Raw genomic sequence first — 22,457 nt, 5'->3', positions numbered from 1 at the left:
AGGTCATTGAGCAGAAGAAATTCACATTCAACAGTACTATAGGACTTTTCCAATATGGGTTGCCAAGTGTTTTTTGGTTGTTGTTGTTTGTTTTTTATACTACTTCTTTTGAAGTCACTTTGATTTAAGGAGGCCCTTCTCTTTAAAGCAAACCAAGCTTGCAGTTTTTGCTATAGTAATAAGCCTCATTACTTATACATATTCATTCATGTGTTTAGGGTTGGTTCAAAAACATTTATGTACAACAGTAGAATAACCAGAACACAAAATAGAGAAAGGACCTTAGAGATCATACCTATCTAGCCAACACACAATTCTCCTTTCTTCTTCTTTTCCTTTTAATAGGGAAGTTAAAGCCAAGGTCCTTTAACGTGTGAAGTAAGACTTATCAAGGTGCTAGCATTGTCAAGCATACCAAAACCAGCCAAAGGCTTTTGTCTCCTTCCACAACATCATGTCCACAAGTCTGCATGCCTATCCATTGTTCAGCTCATTCCCTGAGATGATCTTCAGCACCACTGGCATATGTGCCTTTGTCCTTTAAGGGTGGCTTTGATTTTTTGAAATAGTCCTAAGTCTTTGGTTCAAAATGAGTTAGGTAAACAAGCTGGAAGACACTGACTATAATGGCAGTGATTTGCAACCTTTAATGGCCTAGGAATCACCTACGAAGTTTATTCAAAAGGCAAGTTCCTCAGCCCCATCCCCCAGAGATTCTGATTCAACAGATGTGGGGTAAGGCCCAGGAAACTGCCTTTTTAATAAGCTCCCAACCCCATCCAAGGTGATTCTGATATAAGTGGTTAATGGAACACACTTTGAGAAATACCGCTTTTAGGACGCAGGACTGCTTTCCTTGAAAGGCTTTAAGCTCTCTCTGAAGGTAGCTTTTAAAGAAGTTGTTCCCTAAATGTTTTGGGCAATGGCATATTCACTGGACCAAGTGTCTAGTCTCCTGAGGTGATGACCACATTGAAGATGATAATTCTCACTTGCTTCATTTGTATAGGTGAGCTGCAATTCGATGTGACACAAAATTACAGTCTGTGAGCTCCGGGTGATGGAGGAAAAACAAGGCCGGGTGGGGGGTGGTTTGCAATATTAAATAGAGAAGTCAGGTCTCACTGAGAAGTTGATATTTGATCAAGGATTCAAAAGAGGTGAAGGAGGAAGCGGAACACATGTCTCTAGGAAGAGAATTCCAGGCAGAGAGAACAGCAAAAACAAAGACCTTAAAGTTGGAGAGTATCTAGCATATTTGAAAGGTGACAAGAAGGTTAGTATAGCTGAAGCAGAGTAAAGCACAAAAGACACAATTGATAATTTCGACTATTTTCACACGGTAACAAACACCATAACTCGGCCAAAAGATAAATGATGAACAGGGGAAAAAATTCTGAATTTCGAACTACAGAAAAAGGACTAATTTCCTTAATATATAAAGAACTCTTAACAAACAATTAGGAAAAGATCCACAAATAATATATAAAGACAGCTTCAAGAAATGGAAACAGTAATGGCTCATGAACATGTGAAAAAATACTCAAAATAGCTCATAATGAGTAAGTCCTAATTAAAGGTATACTAAGAAACCATTTTTCATCTGTCAGATTAGTAAAGACAAAAAAATTTTGGTAACACCTTGCATTGGCAAGGTTACAGGGAAACAGGCACTACTGTACACTGTTAGTAGGAGTGAAATTGGTACCAACTCCTTTGTGGGCAATTTGCCAGTGTCTATTAAAATTAAATATGCACAAACTCTTAATCTAGCACTCCTACAACTGGGAATTTAATCCACAGATGTAGTTTCAGATGGAAACATATGTGCATAGTTATTTACTGTAAGCTTGTAATAGCAGAATATTGGGCATAACCCAAATGTCAACCACTAGGATCTAGTTAAATAAATTATAGTACCTTATAGAATTCAAAGGAATACTATGTAGCCATAAAATAGAAAGGGTTCTTTATGAACTGATATGAACTATCTTTTAAGATATAATGTTAGTGGGAAAAGCAGGGTGTTAAATAGTGCTTACCATTTGTGTAAAACTGGGGAAAAATAATTATATATTTGTTTGCTTACATATAAAATAATCTCTGGATGGACAAATAAGAAACTTAAAACATTACCTCTAGAAAAGGTAACTTAGAAACAAGGATAAGTAGGAGACTTTTCATTACATGCCTTTCTACAACTTTTGAGTTTTGATTAAAGTGAATGTATTGCCCAATCAGTAAATAATTTGAAAGTAAGATAGTAACTCTCTTATAAAAATAAAGAAAAATTGCATGAAATCCCAAACTTTTAACACAATGTTAATCACATTTGTCTATTTCTTATCAGTCTTTTTGCTCAAATATATCTTTTCCTTTTTGTGGTAATCAGTGTTTAGTTGGATACAGTTTTCTAGCCTTCTATATGATAGTAATGAACCAGCATGTTAAATGGTTGAATAATATTCCATTGTGTAGATGTATAAGCTGTTATATTCATAGCTATTCACCTACTGCTACATTTTTCTTTCTAGTTTTTTTATCATTATAAAAAATACTTACATAAATTCTTAAAGTATTTCCTTAGGGAAAAAAGCCTGTCTGTGAAGTGGAATTATAGGGTAAAAAGGTATAGAATCATTTAATGATTAGTGGTTCATATTGCCAAATTGTTTTCTAAAAGGATAGTATAATGCCTCTCCGTGCAAATGCAAATATTGTATCCATGTTAGAGAACACAGCCAAACTAAAGGCAAATTTAAGAAAACACAGGATGACACTTTGGGAAGATTTAATCTGAAAAGCATCTCTCACCTGTCTGTGGTTTAAGACTACCCAGTAACAGTAAACTGCTAAATTGTCTTAATAGACTAGTAGTCAGAGTTAAAAAGAAAACACAAATATCTCCTTGTTGTCATCTATAAATCACTCTAGTGGAAAGGCTTTGAGGCACTGACAGTTTAATGACAGGGCTGTAACTAATCTATAGGGACTGATTTATACTAATTTTTTTGGAGGGACAATAATCATAAATAAATAGATAATTGGCTGCCTTCTCACCAAGAGTAAGAACATAAACATGTAAGTACCCCATTTTATTTTAAGTTGGGAGAGATAACAGAGAACATTGAACCCAATGTCAAATGCAGAAATTCTTTCTCTAGCAATGTAAAGAGAAGATTCATTTTCCACGGGCTATACAAGAGGGCAAATTTATGTTAAATGCCAGATAATATTTCTTCTTTGTTCTGCCTTTTACCAATTGATCGTTATTTATGAGGGCCTATGAAATATACAACAAGGTAAGACATGGTTTGTGTCCTTAAGACACTAAGAATATTTAGGGTTATAGCCTCAAACAGGCAACATAATCTGATATATAACTGGGGGCTAGATTTATTAGTTCAGATTAAGTGCTGGAAAAAATCAGAGAACGGAATGGGAGTTTAGAAATCAGGGAGAACTTTCTGTTCCAAGATAGTGCTCCTGGACTGCTATTAGGAGAATTATCTCTTATTCACCTCTGCATTCCTAGCACCTACTGCCAAACAGTATGTATGTGTTACATGAAAGGGCCAGTTCATGCTTTAGTAACCTTTATCTCCACCATGACAATGTTGACCATACAACCTTCCTTTTCCTCTTCCAACTACTTTGCTGAAATCAGTTTAACTAGGACAGTTAGTTGGTATGAATTATCATGGTCTCCCAGGCCTCTTTCACTATGCTTCTACCTTGATAGGTCACTTGGTCCCATTTCAAAATAGCAGGTATTGTCCACAAGTTCATACTCTAAGCTCCCCTCCTGACTTTTAGCATACTGCAGTTTTTACATAATTTCATCTTGTCACCACCCACTGACTGAAAATGTTACTTAGAAGAGGTGTAAAGTATCCAAATATTAACATATTAGAGAAAGTAGGAATTACTGCAAGCAGCATAATATTGTGGGAAGAACAAAGACTTTGGAGTCAAATAAACCTGATTTTGTCACTTACTAGTTGTTTCTTTTTTTTTTCTTTTTTTTGCGGTACGCGGGCCTCTCACTGTTGTGGCCTCCCCCGTTGCGGAGCACAGGCTCCAGACGCGCAGGCTCAGTGGCCATGGCTCACGGGCCCAGCCGCTCCGCGGCATGTGGGATCTTCCCGGACCGGGGCACGAACCCGCGTCCCCTGCATCGGCAGGCGGACTCTCAACCACTGCACCGCCAGGGAAGCCCACTAGTTGTTTCTTTGGATAACTTAATCTTTCTGAGCCTTAGTTTTCTCACATATAAAGTGAAGGTAATGATGCCTACTTCTGGAATTGGTCTGTGGATTAATCAATACCTCTTCTTCCTTCCTTTTATATGCTTCAGAGTCAAAATTGGCTTTTCTTTTATCTCCCCTTCCCCCAAACTATGGATATGGCAAAATGTTTCCTAAAATAAGTTTTAACAGCAAATCTCAGACTCTTATCACTGAACAAATGTATTATATTGCTGTATAACTTCTACAGAATCATCATAAGATTATTCCCTACTCTAAGGTAGAGACTGAAGATATACACATTTATTTTCATGCTATGTTCTCTGATTGTTTTCCTCCTGCAAAATTTGGAGACATTGTGATTTTATTATTATATACAAATTGTTCAGCATTATTATACAAAAATTTTTCAGAGTTGGTTGGCTTCTCTTGAAACCCTGACATTTATACACAATTTCCTTATGTATTTGAAAAGAACTATTATTCTAATGGATAAAAGAAATGTGGGAGAGCATTAGTAGAAATCTTATACATAGGAGAAAAGTCTTTAAAACATAAATGACCAACAGCACGGAGTATTAGCACTTCAGTCACTTATCAAAGCTTTCAAGAAAGAATCGATTACAACCCAGCTCTTGACAAAGGCTCATTTGAGACAGCTGATGTCTGACAGAAAGAGCTGAATGAACAAGTTTACTACGTAGGCTTTTTCTCTAAGCTCTATACCTGTTATGAGTTAGATCACGAAAAAAAGGAATATCTAAGGGCCATATCACCTAAAGAGCTACCTTTACTGAAAAATCATTTAACATGGAGCTCTCTGTTTTTACAGGGGAGTGATATAAGAAACATCTATTTAAAGTGATCTATTTTACACAAAACAACAGTAGAAAAATAACTGTTTATTATATTTCCTAATGATTGTCAAATAAAAAATCATGCAATAAAATTCTTCCTTGAATTCAGTGCCAGGAAATTTTGAGATGAACTATTAGGCTTCCTTTTATCAGACAATGAGAATTTTAAATGGTAATCTGTAAACTCTAAGGCATAGTACCTGGTGCATAATAGAAACTCAATAAATATACATTGTATGGATAGATGAATGAATGAGGATATGCCTATCACATTTCCTTTTTCTCCTTTAGCTGCCAGAATTAGAGTTGAATTCAGTGTTTATATATAAAACTTAGCTTGTGTTGATTTTTTTTAAAAATCAGGTGGAGTGATCATCTCCAGCAATGTTCAACTGCCAGGCACAGGCAAAAGGAAGGTGAATAGTTGGGTTTAACAAATTGAATGCAATGGAGGAAGACAGAGATGAGGGAGTTTAAAGTATTACAAGGAAGTGATCATGATGGACCTTAAAATTTAATTAGGACAAGGAAGGAAATGAAGGTTGGACACAGGAAAGGGTGGATGGAGTGAAGTGGTATGGGTCAATAGGTTGAAGGGCATGATAAGACAAAAAAATTTTAGCAGTGGTGACACTGAGCAAGTGAGTAGAAAAGGAAGTGCTGGTCAGAGCCAGATGTTTGAAATCCAAATATATAAGGTGATACAGTTTCTATTTATGACCACATCTAAGTGTGGTGAATAAAGAGAAGAAAAAAGTTTCTCTGGAGTTGGACAGGTCTGGGAACTGAGAGAAGTATGAAGAATGATAACAGGAGTAGAGATGATAAGAAGTTCAGTTATTGTTTATGAGTGATAAAATTTGGGAGAGTTAATAGAATCCAAACTTCAAAAAATCTTGTCAATGGCAGAGATCTGGTTTAATAACAACTCAGACCCAGCCCATTCTGGACCATCCCATACCTGAAATACTGCTAGGGGATTTTAGTTGATTCCTTCAGTTCAATAGGAGCCAATAATAAAATTACAGACTAGAATTGAGCATAACATCAGAGAAATTTCCTCTGAAGCATTATGCTCGATTCTGGGCCCCTTTAGAATGGACTAGGTCTAGACACCCTACCATACGAGGAACAATGGAAGAAATAAATATATCTTGGTTGGAAAGGTAAGAAAATTAAGACAGACAAAATAGCTGTGGTTAAACTGATACAGGACTATAATGAAGAAGAGAAGTTAGGCTTATTCCAGGTAATTCCAAGGCCAAAACTAGAACCAAAAGGGAGAAAGTTGCAGAAACTCTCTATGGGAAGAAGCACTATAGCAAAAACCTTTCCCGGCTTTTAGAGAAGCTCAAAAATACACTATCTTTTGAAGCTTTCATTTCTCTGTCCCTAGCAGTATTCAGGTAGAGACTGTAGTAATATCAGTTAGACATAATATAGGGAAAAATGCCTGCACAGTTGCAAATTGGATGTTAACTAAGAATGCTTCTAGCCCACAACTCTAAGATTTGGTGAATTCCATGTTTATTTGTTACCTGAGCAAAAGATCCATGTCTTATATTTCTCTTATATCTCCCACAGGGCTATGCACAGTTATTTAGTACAACTTTGCTGGTAATAATCCCGCTTGACAAGGTCATGGGACAAGAAGCATTATGTAGCAGAAAAGCACAGGTAGATCTGGGATTTATATCTGGTACAATCACTTGCATGACCTTGGGTAAGTTACAGAATTTCTCTGAGCCAAAAATAGTTTCCTCACATGTGAAATTGGACTTTGCCATTTACCTTGCAGAATTGTGGTTAAATGGGGTAATGTATATAGAGTGAGGATTAAATGAGCTCATATATATATAGTGTCTGACACATAGTTGGGGCTTAATGATTGCAGTTATGTGTGTGTTTTTTTAAAGCAGTGGTGTTAATCTTGATCTTAGCTATTGACACTCTAGAAGCTCCCATCACAAATAGCAAGAGCTTGAAGGACAATTCTAAGGGTAAGGAAGATGCCTTTATTGGTATAAGAGGTGGAAAATGACTGTGGCTTCCTTAGCTATAGCCCACTAAGGTCACTCTGACTAGATCACAAGCTGGTAAGGGCAGTATGCTACAATCTACTTACAAACTTTACTAACATTCATTTTTAATCTTGCTTATATTGAAAACTATGTGTTCAAGTCATCAGAAAGTCACAGAATTTTAGAGATAAAAAGTTCAAATAGGGTCACCCCTCCCCCATTTTCACAGAAGAAAAAAAATCTAGATATGTTATACCACTTGCCTAATAACCCCTTGTTTTTCATAATCCTAGACTGACTCTTACCTCTTAACTGCCCTACATTTTATGACTGACATATGACTGTCCACATGTAAACAGTGAAGAAACAGTTGTATTGAAAATCAGTCTTTTAAGAATAGCAACTGACATGTTTAAATGTGAATAGGTTTTGCTTTAGGAACTAATAAATAATACTTACATAGCTTTTGTAATGTCCAAATAATAAATTTTTGTTGCTGTGGCTGTTAATTAAGTAACTTATTTGGGAGCAGCTCAGAACCTCCAATACCTTATTTGAAAGTGGGACTGGGAAATATAATTTCTCATATTGAGATATAATAGTCATAGCATCTTTATTGTTCATATAAACTTGCCTCATCCCTTCCTTAGTTGAGATCTGTAGAGAAGAATGTTAAAGAGGACTTTCTTGGTGCTGATCACATATTGAGGAAAGGAAAGATACGCAGAAGACAACAATTTAGGAGGATTTAAAAAATTGTTGCTGTGGCTACAGACTGAGTCAGCCAACAGCAGATAAATTAATGGATGGCTGTTTAAAAATCCCTACAGTTAACTCTTTATTTGTAAATAATATAAAACTGTCACTTTATTACTAGAATGCAATCAAATACAAAGATACAAACATATGCTGAAGGAAAGGATACCAAACCTATTCCCTAACAAATTACCCAAACATGTAAGAAATAGGATTTCACCTCACTCTCCAATTCCAGACTAACAGTTATTTCCCCTTTCAATTTTTGGTGGTATATTTGGCAGATTTGATCATTAAGATTATTGGGCACTAAAACCTTTTTGCGCATCTATGTAGACTGACAGGCAAATACTGGAAAAATGTCAGAGGAACCAGTTTCCATAGGTGGTTTTACATGACTGAACTAACATGTTTCTTTTACAGCTTTCTCACTGTTTTACTACCAGTATTTATGAAAGAGAGAAATGTGCTACCAATTTAAATGGCATAGGTGACATGATGAGTAAAAATTCTTCAGAAACAATCATGAATATAAAAATTATCAACATTGACAAAGCAATTAAGAAAACAAATCTCTTTAGATCTTATCAATTTCAGATAAGAAGAAAAGCAAAAGACATGATGGGGTATATTACTTTAAAAAATAATTTTATTTTGGAAATGTCTTATTTTTAGAATTTGTTTCATTAGATAACTCATGTTTTGTAATCTATATATATAAACTGGATCGAGTACCTCTGGCAGTCATATTCATTTGAATCTGTATACCCTAAAATACGAGAATAACTAGCTACTGGAAGTGAATATTTGCACATAACTATACATGAGTACACTGCAGGGAGTCACAGAACAGGTAAGGGTTTGGCAACACAGCACAAAGGGGAGAAGTCTTGGTGTGAAGCTCAAACTTTATATATCTTGACAAGGCAACGATTCTTTCAATTCTATCACTCTCAAAATCAAGATCCCTAGAATACTCAAAGCACAGAGTGTTTAGGAGAAAGACCAAGAAGAACGCCAAGAGAGTAACAAGAAAAGTCTAGTGCATGAGGAAAATTGGATTTGATAAAAACTTAAATGTTCTTTTGGACTATCTTGTCAACAGTATCACCTTGTATTGTTCTTTCCTAACAACAGTTTTCATGTAGACTGTGAAAACAGACAACTCTATCTGAGTTAAATATATATTTCCCGAATAGCATTAATTCGATTAATGTCAAGGAAATAAATTTTTTTTACACAAATGCTTGATTCAGATACAATGCATGCACCACCAGGCAGTTATGATTGTAGTATTAGGTAATAGTGTGGGAAGTATCCAAATCAGAGTTTAAAAAGCTTGTAAACTGGTAATTTAAAGTTATCTCAAAGAACACTTTTAAAAGGATAATTGTCTATTTTAAAAAGAGTAAAGAATATATTATAAACAGTTTAGCCATCATCTATATACAGACTGGCTTCTTCTCAATTGTAAGAGGCCATCACCTTTTATCCTTTCCCTCTTTTCCTTCCTTTCAGTACTATTAGGAAACTATTCACAAGTGCACCCTTGGACAATGCTGAGCAGTAATTATGACTTGCTGACAAAGAGATATGAACAATTACCGAGCCCATTTTGAAACCCTACACTAATAAAGTCATTAGATGCTGCCCTTGCCATGATCCTTCTAAAAGCTTCTGAAGTTACAAGAACACACGGCATTGTTTGCAGGGACAATTGCTGCTGGCAGAACGCAAACCTTGAGTTAAACCATGCTGCAAATTGATCTTGACATTCTGTTAAGACCGCCACTAAAAATCAAAAGCAGAGGAGAAAAGGAGAAAATGAGTGGGTAGGATGTAATCATGGAACAGGAGGGGTTCCTCCTCACCTTCTCTCCTCCCTCTTCACAAAACAAACCAGGGAGAAAATGACAAACTCTCCTAGTGTTTTAGAACCTTTATTTTAAAGCATTAATTAAGCCTTGACCTGGGATGTTTAGGATGGCAATACATTTCCTTTACAAGTATGGGAAGGAAAACGTGTCACAAAGGAAATAAAGAAGTTTGGGCAAAATTATATGGAAACCTGGCATGAAGGCTCTCTGGAAGCCTTAGTACTCTGACCACAACATGTCCATCTGTTTTATCCTTTATTACTTTTGCAGAATCCATATCTCTCCTAGGGTAGCAGCTGGATATTAACACTCCTTGTGTCTCCCATGCAGACCCCACACCTGGGCTATATTTGCTGGATCAAATGGAAGTGTAGGGCTAGAGTAACATGGTCAGCTAGCTTCAGCCAGGCATGAACCAGTGAGTAGTTTGGAATTAAGGGTAAGCCACTGTGATGGCAAGTGCAGGCAAAGACAACCTACTGATAAGAGATTTAAGCCAATTAACTCTTGCCAAAGATTAAGTAATGTGGAAAACTATCACTTGAATATTAAGGCTAACAAGTACCTGTCAGCATAGCAGCAGAAGTCTACAGTGACCTGATATACTGCACCCAAGTGCATTAAATTCAAAAGCTAATATTGATAGGCAATAGAATTCTGTCTTTGAACATTGGTACTGTGTATGCAAAACTTAATACAAAGCTATGTATGTTACATGTAACCTGTGTAACTCAGGCACTGTCAGCAATTCCTAGGGAACACTGCTTAGAAATAGTGTGCAATGCCTGATTTAACACTGTGTAGCATGTACACTGATGTGCCACACACTTTCAACTCAGGAACTTACATATAAGCAACTTATTTTTCAGCACTCATAGCCAGCTAATTACCCAGTTGGCACTATCCTAGTCAAATTCAATGTTTAAATTTTCTAGAATTAGATAATCTAAAACAATGCCTATATTGGATGTACTAAGTAAGACATTTGCCATGTGGGCCTGTTCAGAACAAGTGATACCCATTAACCCACTTATTACTGGTTAATATTGGTGGTTTATTGTGCCACATATGTTATATGGCTTTCCTTCATGAAGCAGCTTCAGTCAAGAACCTGCAGTTCAGCACCAAGGGCACTCATGTGCCAATGTTCTCATTACCCAGTCCCAAACAGCTCTAATAGAGGTAAGCAAATCAATACTTATTGTGCTAGTTCTCTCTATATTTAATTCTGAAGGTGCCCAAATGGACCTTTGCCTACCTTCTTGGCACAGCTCATCATGAAGCCAGTCCAGTATTCCTATATATCCTACGGGCATATTTACTTTAATCAATGTCACCACCAGTGCAGAAGGCTCAGAGTACCATCTCAAATGGCCCCATTTGAGAGGCCAATTACTTTAGAGATATCATAGAGACTTGGTGGGTCTGGGGAAGAAACTTTGGAACCAATGGATAAACTTGTCTTGGTTGGAATTCAATCCTCTTTCCAGATGGTGGGTGCCTGGGGCACATGAGCATAGGCCACAATAGGCTGGGATGCTATAGTGCCAGCAGAAGACGAGGTACCCAGTCTGGACATTTTTAGTTCTGCAAGGAGAAGGCTTTTGAAGGCTTTGCTTTATTATTCCTATTAATGGCTGTGGGGGGAAAATCGCACAATTAGAGGGATATGGTAGCATTTCCAATGCTCTTTCTACTACCCCAACTGGTCTCTCTTATCCATTATGTTTCAATAAGCCTATGAGAGATTATTGGTTTATTTACCAATATAACACTTATTTTTTAAAAGGCACTTTAATGCATTGAGATTATAGACATAGCTCCCTTGGGGAGCTGACAACCTAGCAGGGAGATAGACAATAAACATTCAGTATAATGAGTGCCATCAATACAAGTTAGTACAGTGATATCATGGGAGCATATAGAATGTGCATTTTTACCCAGACTGAGGCAAGGGAAGAATGGGAAGATGCAAGGCTTCCTAGAAGTGATATGTGTTCTGAATTTTAAGAAATTATTCTTTCATAGACCAAGCATTCATTCACTACATTGTGCTAAAAATACTTTTCTGCTCCACTGTCCGCCTATAAGCATATGCCAGTACCAGGATGAATCATTAACAAAACAACTTTTTGGAATCTGTCCATCCCGGTTGGTTGGCCTTAATCCTCAGTTTGGTTCAGACCACACAGGATTACATTTTTTCTCTTTTTTTTCTCTCTTCCACAATTCAGATAGCTAATTATGAGGTTTAAAATACCAATATCCTTTTATAAGAATAGCAAATACCTGCAACCCAACAAACAAGGAATGCTGCTAATATTAAAAATCTCTGAACAGAAAGAGTGAAATTCTATTATCACCTTCTTGTGTCATCTCTTTCAAGTCCTTCCCTGGCTCACTCAGGTAGAGTCACTCAGTATGAAGTTCACCTATACTCCCAAAGCACCTTGTACATATTTCATGTTACATATTAGCTCTTATGTCTGTCTTGCTTACTAGACCATGAGTGTTTTAAGCATTAGCACTGTGTCTTTTTCAACTTTTCATCCTCAGTGCATAGCACCAATCCTGGTTCATATTAAACATTCAGTAAATGTTTATTCAATGAATAAACATGGAGGAATATATACCTTTCTTAAGATATTTTAGCCACTTCCAGAAGTGATATGCAAGATCTCTTTGTTTACCATTATCTATCTGTTTTTAGCTTTTTCTTTACCGGCATATCCTACTGTTTCTATCAGGATTGTTGTTCAACTGGATATTTGGGAAATTATACCCTCTAGCACCTCTCAAGACTAACAAGGGCTTTCTGCCTACTCCTTTAAGAAAGAACGGCTCTGAAATGCAACTACACATGGCAGCCAGTAAGACTATAGAGAGTTTTCCAAGAAAGACATCTTATTTAGATATACAATACTGAAATTATAAGCAACATTCTTAAGTGGAATTAGAAGAATACATTCATTTGCCAAATTTTTATTGTTTCTTTCTCCCAGAATTTTGTAAAGTTCCTTGTTTAATGAGACAAATAAAATAAGTCCTTCCAGAAGATCACAATTTAGTGAGGGAGAAAACAGGCAAGTAATCACTACTGCTAAAGTCTGATGTCTCAGTTCACATTTGGAATGTTCCAAGATCAATCTAGAAGTTATTCTAATCCATTATACAGATACAGGTTGGTTAACTTAAGTATTCAACTTAGAAAGTTACTAGAATCATTTTGAAAGTGGGAAATCCAAATCATCAACACTACAGGGGTGTATACTAGTGACATTCTATAGTTCTTTTTTATTCTACTTTGTTAGCGAAATCAGGTATTCTGGTTTGTTAGCAAAATCAGGAAATTTGACTTATAACAGCAATTTACATTCATATTCTGGTAACTTTACCAAAGCATTCACTTAGTTCAAAATCCTTCACTTGTCTTCTAGAAACAGGAGAGATTCACAGTAAATTATGGAGGACTAATGTTTCTGGAGGCTTAATCCAAGTATTTCTTAAGCAAAAATAAATTTGCTTGGCAAGTCCCTTCCTGTCTTGGGCATCAATGTCTCCAGCTATCATACCAGAGGACAGTCTCAGAAAACCACTAAGGAAGCATCCAGGCTAAATAGTTTATAGGCTTAGGACTCTTGAAACTTATATGATTAGCCTGAACTAGGATAACTAGATATGGGACCAGACAAGAAATACACCAGGAATTTATTTCTAAACTTTAACATCTGTCATAAAGAAATCACAGTTGAAAGGAAACCCACAGCAACAATCTTATTTGTGATGTCTAGACATCTCTTCTGTATTTCCACATATTAATTTGTCCCATTTTAACTACCTGGTAATAGCAAATGATGGCACAAAAACTTCTGTTATAGAGACCACTGACCAATAAACAGTACAGCAGACTTCTATTGAATTGAGAGGGAAAGTTTTAGGTTTTGTTACTGTTAATCGCATCAAATGGATGATGCAATCAATTTTCATGACAAACACTTTTGAATAAATGTGATAAAGATCCAAGAAACATCACAGAGATGGAAACGCAAATAATTGTATTTAGATTAATCTATGGTAGATGGTAAGAAAATTGTGGCTAAAGCTAAACTCTTTTTGGGGGGCAAGAAATCAGCCTAACTTATAATTTTGTATATCAAAAGGTAATCGACTTTTACTCTCTCTTAGGAATATGCCATTCCAGTGAATTTTCATCTTGTGTTTGTAAAATGTGAATTTTACCATAGGCCTTAACTGTAATAATGAGGAGGTGTACATGAACAGTAGCTACATAATTTTACTTATTACTTTATAGAGAGAAATGTAATACCTTAACTTTAAATATCAATAGTTTTTAATTTCTAATATGAATAGAACTTGACTTTGAATAAGGACGTCAAGTATCTTAAATCCCAGAAATTATGTTCTCTTTCTCCCCACTGCCCTGGTTCTTGTTGCTATGTTTATTAAATTCCTAGATGTTTCTATTTAGTTTTTAATATCTTTTTGTTTTCATAACAGTAACCTAATAATGGGATGCCACATTTTAAAAAATGTAGATTGAAATATCCTATCATACTTCACAGTTGGTCTTGCAATTCACTGGGAAATAGCTCTAAAGCCTTAAACAAGGCCTTTATTTTGTGTTTTAAAAAAGTGTCATAAGGAGTTAATAGGACACAGCTGTACTGGTTCTTTCTAATAAGCAGCTTCTGTCGCTTTGGTCACCACAGGTGTCTCTGTAACCTGCAAACTCTTATTACTAGTGTATCAAAGTTGTGCTACTTAACAGACTTCTTTAGTAAAACATAACAAAGCAATTACATGGCTGTTGATTGCCAGTCAAAAAAAAAAAACCCTCAAACACTACTTTTCAAAAGAAACTACACTGCAATTTTTTGTCATTGTAAAATAAAAGGAACTAAGGAATTAAATGGAGGATAGAACAAAATAACAGCAGGTAGCCCGCTGAACTTAGCCACTACAGATGGTTTAGAAATAGTGTTTCCTTCTCCATCAAGTTGTGGATAAAAGGAAAGGAGGAGATTCCTTACTGCCAGTGAATGGCAAAAGATTTAGCCAAGTCTCCAGTCTATGTATTTTGCCTCATGAAAGCCCTTCGATGCTGCATTTTTATCTGTTTTTGGCACTGCTTTTCATCACCTTTAACTGAGTGTGAATAATAACCTGATTTAATTTAAACAAATACAGGTGCTAAAGGTTCTTTATTTATGTATAACAGGGAACATTTCCAAGGCAGAACGAAGTCATCCTATGAAATTTCCTAACCATTTACTTAAAGAAATGAAGTATTAGATGAAGAAATTGCTTCAACATTCTTTTGCTTCACATTTAAGAGAAGAATCATCTTTCTTTTCAGATTCAGATTACATAAAACAAAGTCTGAATGATGAGCAAAAATTCAGTGAGCCATAAAATAATAAAAAGACAAATCAGATGATTTCTAATTGTTCTACAGTCATTTAAATTAGGTAACTACAATAGGATTGCCTTGAAATGAATGAATTTAATCTCCCTGTTCATAAATCAGCAGTCTGTGATGATGATTGTGTTAACACACCCAAAGTAGCATCACAGGATGTTACGGCCACATGTGTAATTAAACACGATGAAATATATTTCAGATGGCAAACTCAAATAGGTAAAATATGAATAATTATTCATCACTTACAGATATGATGATTAACAAACTAAGTAAATTTATCCTGACAGCTAGGAAGGGGATTTTTTTTTTTTTTTTTCCCATTGAGAATATGGATGTAATGCTGGCTGTGTGCAAAAGAATGTGTGCAATAAAGCGATTACATCAATTAGCATATGCTAGAGTTAAGCTATTACCAACTCCAATGGACTGGTCCAGAATGTCCTGCCTTCATCACTGGAATTATTAAAAACTAAACTTACTAGTAGGATTATATATTAGATTTTCCTTGTCTTTTCTGAATATTATTAGAAACAGATTTTAATATTCAACAACATATTAGAACATAAGAACATACAGTACATAGGAAGGTACTATATTATTATTATTGCAAAAAGACAAGAACAATGTATTTTGGTTTTTGGTTTTCAGGTTATTCTTGAATTTAAGAAATCTTTTATTAGTTAAGGTATTTTTTCACAATTGAAAATAACTGCATGTTAACTACAACAAATAGCTTTTATCTAATTAAATGTAATAATAGAAAATTTAATGCTGAGGATGAAAATGTTTATGATGATAAGAAACCAAATACAATGATGACTTTTAACAATAAAAAAGCCCAACTTATAACTTGTGAACAACAGTGTTACCTTGCTCTGTTGGCGTCCTTTGTCAGGTCCCAAGCCCAGGTTATAAAATTTTGACTCAGATAAGAGACGATAGATTCAGCACAAAGCATTTGTGAGCAGAACACGTTGGTTAATACACTTTCATCGTGGTGGAGGTAGACAGCAAGAAGCTTTCTCTGAAAAGAGGGGAAAAGACTGATGAATTAAAATATGCACTAATTAGGATTTCTTGAATTCTGGAAAGGCACAGTCAGTCAATATAAACAACAGTAAAAATTAAATGCTATTCCCTAAAAGAGTAACTGACACCTGGACATCTACTAATGTGAATACATTTTGTTTCCTTACACTCTAAAAAGGCTAGGATGATTGTATTGTTTTACAGACTGCTGTCGCAGATTCCTGTTAACATGTGCAAGCCTATCTCAAGTACAAATTGCAACAGAATGGCATTTTCTTTAAATAAAATGGAATTACCATTCTTTGTATTTAACACATACTTTATATGTAAAGAGAAAATTAATTCTGAACTATTCAACTATACAGAGAAAAAAATACTGATGAAGATTGGATGCCAAAATCTCTTACATATTTTTTGTTTTTAATCTGAGCACTAAATAGTCTCTTCTACTTGAAAGAAAAAGGTCTGAAATAAACTTGTTTTAGTTCCACAGGTAATTTCAAAGCCCTTAATGTGTTCCCATGTCAAAGTCCTTACTTAAGAGCATGTGACATCTAATTGCCGTTTGAAAGGATGATAGAAAAATGTTCACTCCACATGAATTCTTTCTAGTTTATATTTCAGAAAATGTCCAGTGAAGTTTTTCATATGGAAAATTATTCTTTCCCTTTTGCCTGATAAAACTTGCTTTCAAGAAATGACATCTGCTCTCTTAAAAGTATCCTCTGTAATAGTTGGATAATCAATAAAATAACTGAAACTAAAAACTGAAATTGAGCAACATAATTTGCAAATGTCAGCTTTAACCACAACAATGATGATTAAAGAACCTAAATTGTCCTTAACTTTTTGGTGCTACCTTGGAGAAGAGCTGAGTTAAAGAACAGTCAGTTACCAGGACATGGAAAGATAAAATTTTATGGTTAAGGACAATATACACATTTAATCTGTGAAATTCTGGTGAAGGAAAATTTCAAGGAAGCTGTAAGAATGTGATGATGAAGAAATTTGCTGTGTGGGATTCTAAACAAAAGAAGGACATTTACAGAAAAAGGGCTCATGTAGATGAAAGTCTGATGCTTGGAATTATCCTGATAAATAATCCAAATAATAATCCTAATAATAATAATATTTTCTTCAAAGAGAAATTTTGCACTAGATGAGGGTAGCCAGAGGTACTTTAATCCCCAGAATAAACCTGTAAAATAGTATTCTTAACTTCATTAGCCTATGTGGAAATTGAGCTTTAGAAACCTGATTTACCCTAATTCTAAAGCTAGTAAGTAAGTGGTACATCTGGGATTGGAACCCAGACTGACTGACTCCAAGCCTAGTGTTCTTTATTTGGATACTGAAGCAGGGAACCTAACTGCACTATAGTCAAGACTTGGAGAGCCTGTAGAATATTAAGGCACCAGATGCTCATATATATCAGTGCTTCCGGGGCCTCAGAGACAGCATGTAATGGGAATAAGGACAAAATGCTTCCATGTGTCCATTCATTCATTCAAGAAGTATTGGTTAAAATATTCTTCATGTCAGGCCCAGCAGGAAGCAGTGGTGATTAAATGCTGAACAAGAAAGATTTAGGGTTTTTTCATCTATGTTGATATATGCAGATACCAGTAGCTGGTATCTAGGAAGTTTGTAATCAGATACATTGTTGGAGAGATACTTATCTAGAAAATTCCTACTCATCCATTAAGGCTCAAAGCAAATGCCTCTGGGAAGCCTTCCCTGATTCCTTCAGGCAGCATTAAGAGCTTCCATTTCTGGGCCTCTATCTCTTCTATTTTAGTATTCCAATTGTTTACCAGTTTCCCCTCTAGACAAAGTTTCTCAAGGGTGAGGACCAGGTCTCTTTCTTTCAGTCTTCTTTGTATCCCTAAGTTAGCACAGGACTCAGCATGTTTGAGGAAAGAAACATGAATGCTGATATCAACCATAGCCCTCTGGCAAAAAAGACACCAAATGGTAGCTGCAATGCCAAATCACTCTTAGTAAACAAATCTAGAAATCTGCTGCTTTAGGGAAAGGAACATGAACCTGGCAGCACTAACAAATTCAGAGCTCCTCTTCTTAGAAGCTCTCTGGCCCAACAGACAGGGGGATGTCAACCTCTAATTCTGCTTGATCGTATCTCAGCAACTACCTTTAATGAGACACTGGGAACAAGAGAGCTGTCCACTTTTGAATCAGCATATTTCTAACCAAACAATAGCAATGGCTAAATCTTTAAAATGCCTATTTCTCTCAAGAACACTGCAATGGAATATTTAGACTTTGGGAAAGAGATTAGCGATTTACATTGCTATCTTACTGATTTAATTTAAATGCTCTTCCAAACCAAACACACATGTGCTGAAGAGGCTACTAGGAAACCCAACATGGAGAGTTCCCTATACGTGCAGCTGACAGTGTTGACTGAAACTAAACTTGGAAATCCAGGGCACTAATGCACAATATCAAGCAATAAAACAGCATCTCTTTGGCAATATTTAATTTAAAAAAGAAGAAAGAGGTGGGCGAAGATCAGGCACTGTTTTGGAGGATCAACCATTCTGCATTTCAAAGCATTGGTCCCTGCAATATCCAGGTTACTGTGCTAGAATCTCGACTATTATATCGCAGTTGTGAGAGGGAGGGCAAAGATGTGTTTACTCAGTGATTAGGCCCTTAGAATAAGCCTCTAGCTCCTAGAGAGACAGCTCACCACTTATTCATTTGGGCCAATTCACAAAGCCTAGGAAGATTAAACATCCATGCTGAGAAGACAAGCGAATGCAGACGGTGAAAAAGAAATAAAAATTCTTTAAAAACTCTGAGATGACTTCATTATTTTTCCACAAGGAAACTTTAGGAAAGTGTTTAGTTAGAGAAAAACCCACATTGACCTCTCTCTAAACCCTTAATCTTTCCTTTGTGGTGGCATTGCTTTGTGGTAAGCGACTGGCTCGCCTCACCCCTCTTTTCACTAGAAGCTGAGAGAAAAAAGGCTCTGGAGAAACAGTTTTCGTTCTAGGGACACAAACCCCTGACACTGTTAAACATGAGATGCCAGGAAAACACACTTAAAAAAAAATTCTCACTTTAAGCCCTAAACTGTGAGAAAGGAGATGATACAAAGATATCAGAAAAGGATCTTCAGGTTGGGGGTACTCCCACAGTAGCTTTCAAAAGAGAAACTGAATAATCTTCAAATAATCTTTTCTCTCAAACACAGTAAGCTGTCAACAAAAATTTTTCTTCTGCTATTATGACAGTAAAAATAAGCAAAATATAAAGGCTCAATAATATGTAAATGCTACTAAATTTGGGCTACATAAATCTCTGATTAAATTATAGGCACACCTAAATGAACCCCAGACTCAGATTTCTGATTACTTTATTGAGCTCAACTAAACACAGTCCAAAACAGTGAGAACTGCATTCAGCATATCAGAAAATTGCTTTTGTGAAGAAACGGCATCTAGTACATAGAAAAAGCATAGGAAAATGTTTTGTTTTCCATTACTATAACCATTTTTCCCTTTGGCCCATTAATAATTTAGTTCAATAACATTTACAGAGTGCCTATGTGTTAGGCATTGAGAATACAAAGGTGAATAAAACAAAGTTCCCTTGCTCTCTAAGAGTTGGGGGTGGGGAGGGGGTGGCGTATGGAGAAAGCAAAGAGTTAACTGCAGTATCATATGAGAAGCAGTAAGATTGGGGCATTAAAAAACCCTACATTTTATTTGTCCTTCCTAATTTGGCAGAGAGGTGTAAGTCTGGCTGACGACAAAGGCAAGCAGCCCAGCTATACTCTCCTCAGACTCCCTCTTTGTGATCTAGGTTTTGGTTAACAGTTAAAGGAAAGTCTCCAAGCATTAAAGTAACAGAAAGCTCTGTGCTAAACCCAGTTTTGCCACTCACCAGCTGTGTGACTGTGGGGGTTAGATGGGTGTTGTAACAATTGTGGATAAAGTAGGTAAAGTGCCTATTTACGATGCCTGGCCCATAGTAGGTGCCAAGTAAAATGCAGCTGTTAGGATCAAGATTCCGGAACTATCCATGTAAAATAAAGGATTTGAAAGCCATTTCAAGAGAAATGATAGCCATGAAAATGTATGAAAGATTATACAGCTCCTTCATTTCTCCTACTGGCCATAGTGTTTGGGATGCTTCATTGTGTCTGTGCCTTCAGGGCCTCACTAATCTTCACATTCAAACCCAGGAGCTAAGGTACTAAGTTGATGCTTAGGAAGTGCCAAGCTGACAGCAACCAGTGTGACTTGGCCTTGAGCTACAGTAGCTATTGTATTTAGACACTTAGCATCACAGAACCACAGAACATTAGAGCTGGAAGAAATGAGCTGGCTATGTCTCAAAATAAGCCAGGCACAGAGCAGACACTTAGAAAATATTTGCTGATGGACTGAAAAGGAAGTTGTCTAGTTTCATTTTAAGTACGAGAACATCCATAATCTGTGTGTTCAATGATTTTGAAGTTGATATGACAAACGATTTCTAGAAATGGTATTTCATAGTTTTTTCAGTATAAGAATTAAAATAAATTAAAAATAATTTCCTTTGTATAAATTGGGAGCTGATTTTATTTCTCCTCTTTCAGTTTCCCTTCTCCTTTTCTATCATCATTATCATCACCATAATAATCAGAATTATCGCTGTTCTTTTCTTTTAAGTTTGGGGGTGGTTTACTGACACAACCAACTGATACACTGATACAACAATAAACACTCTTTTATATTTTACCTAGATTTATCAATTATTAACATTTTGCCATATTTGCTCTATCATTCTTTTTATGCTTCTTTCCCTGAAACATTTAAAGTTGCACATATCATGACACCTCCACCCTACTTTAGTGTCTGTCTCCTAAGAAATAAGGACATTCCCTTACATAATCATAATTTCTTTAATCACACCTAAGACATTTAATATTGTTTACAATATTTACAAGTTAATATTGCTAAAATCATCTAATACAGAGTCCATATTCAAAATTCCCCAGTACCTCAAAATGTCCTTTGTAGCTGTCTTATTTATTGTTTTAAATCCAGGCTCTAAATAGGATCATCCTAGTACACTGCCCATTTCCACAATCCTGTTCCTGTATATGGATATTCATAGGTCCAGCCCAGCACCCAACCATGACTCAAGATAAGCACACTGTAAGAATAGAGGCAGGGCAGCATGAAGCTACATTGTCTGGATTCAAATTCCTGCTTTGCCACCACTCAGCTGTGCAATCTTGGGAAAGCTACTTCTCTTTTCTGTGCCTTGGGTGACACAGTTCTGGAAGTCCAACACTCTGTCTAGATGGGAGTGATGACATGACTGCTATAATAGAGGTGGTCCTAGGGTCTAGGCATGAACAACAGATTGGCTGCTTCTTTATGAAGGAGATACTTGAGCTGAATTCTAAATTTAGGTGATAGCGAGGAAAAGAAGAGTGAAAAAGAGGAAAAGCAAAGAGAAAAGGTTGGGAAAGGCCCTGTGCTGTCAATGGCCTGATGTGTTCAAAGAACTCCAAGCTAGTAATTTTTGAAGAGTGAAGAACCAGAGTGCAGACGGATTTTGGAAAGAATTGTGACACTTTGCATTTTTTGTCTCCCAAAGCTGAGTTTAGGGACCAACAGGTAGCAACCAACTAGAGAGGTTCCAAAAGGAAACAGCCAGCTACTGAAGATGAGGAGATGCCAGGATGGTATCTTCTTCCTCTCACTTCCTGAAGCAGATGTTGGAATGGCACTCTTGAGGACACAGATGTACTTGAGTCTCACAAAGGGAGAACTCTCATATGAAAGTCGCAGGTTAAACAAGCAAACAAACTGAAAAGCCTAAAGCAAAATCAAACTCTCTTCATAAAATAAGCTGACAAATGTTCATTGGGTATAGAGCTTTATCAGTTTTCATTGTTCAAATGGTAATACTCAGGTTATAAAATACCTTTGAGAAAGATAAACACGTCTAAAGTTTCTATGAATAAGGAAATTGGAAGCTCAAGTGACTGGCTGTTATAGCAAACTGTTTTTACTTTCCTTTTCTGTGAAATATTTACTTATATTGCTTGCCCGTATGGGGTTGTTGTCTTCTTTTTATTGATTTTTAGAGTTCTTCATAAATGTATATACTAGAGAAATTAAGCTTCCAATATCTCTAATAAAGATACTAGGCACTACTTAACATCAGAAATACTTTGATTTTCTTAATACAGTTATTTA

The 22,457-nt window shown here is 36.1% G+C and overlaps 1 protein-coding gene across 2 annotated transcripts in view; it reads right to left on the bottom strand.

Moving 5' to 3' along the window:
* The window catches only part of FAF1 (Fas associated factor 1), a 499,303-nt gene that overhangs the window by 95,332 nt on the left and 381,514 nt on the right, over window positions 1–22,457 (bottom strand). For both annotated transcript variants that reach the window (XM_082834106.1, XM_082834105.1), the window contains exon 13: window positions 16,071–16,225. In XM_082834106.1, coding sequence (XP_082690232.1) covers window positions 16,071–16,225 — 155 coding nt within the window. The remainder of the gene's footprint in view (window positions 1–16,070; window positions 16,226–22,457) is intronic.

The sequence above is a fragment of the Leucopleurus acutus genome, assembly GCF_964270905.1.
Source record: "Leucopleurus acutus genome assembly, chromosome: 2".
In the NCBI taxonomy this organism is placed as follows: Eukaryota; Metazoa; Chordata; class Mammalia; order Artiodactyla; family Delphinidae; genus Leucopleurus; species Leucopleurus acutus.
Note: the sequence above shows the minus strand (reverse complement) of the source record. Positions and strands in the feature narration are given on the sequence as shown.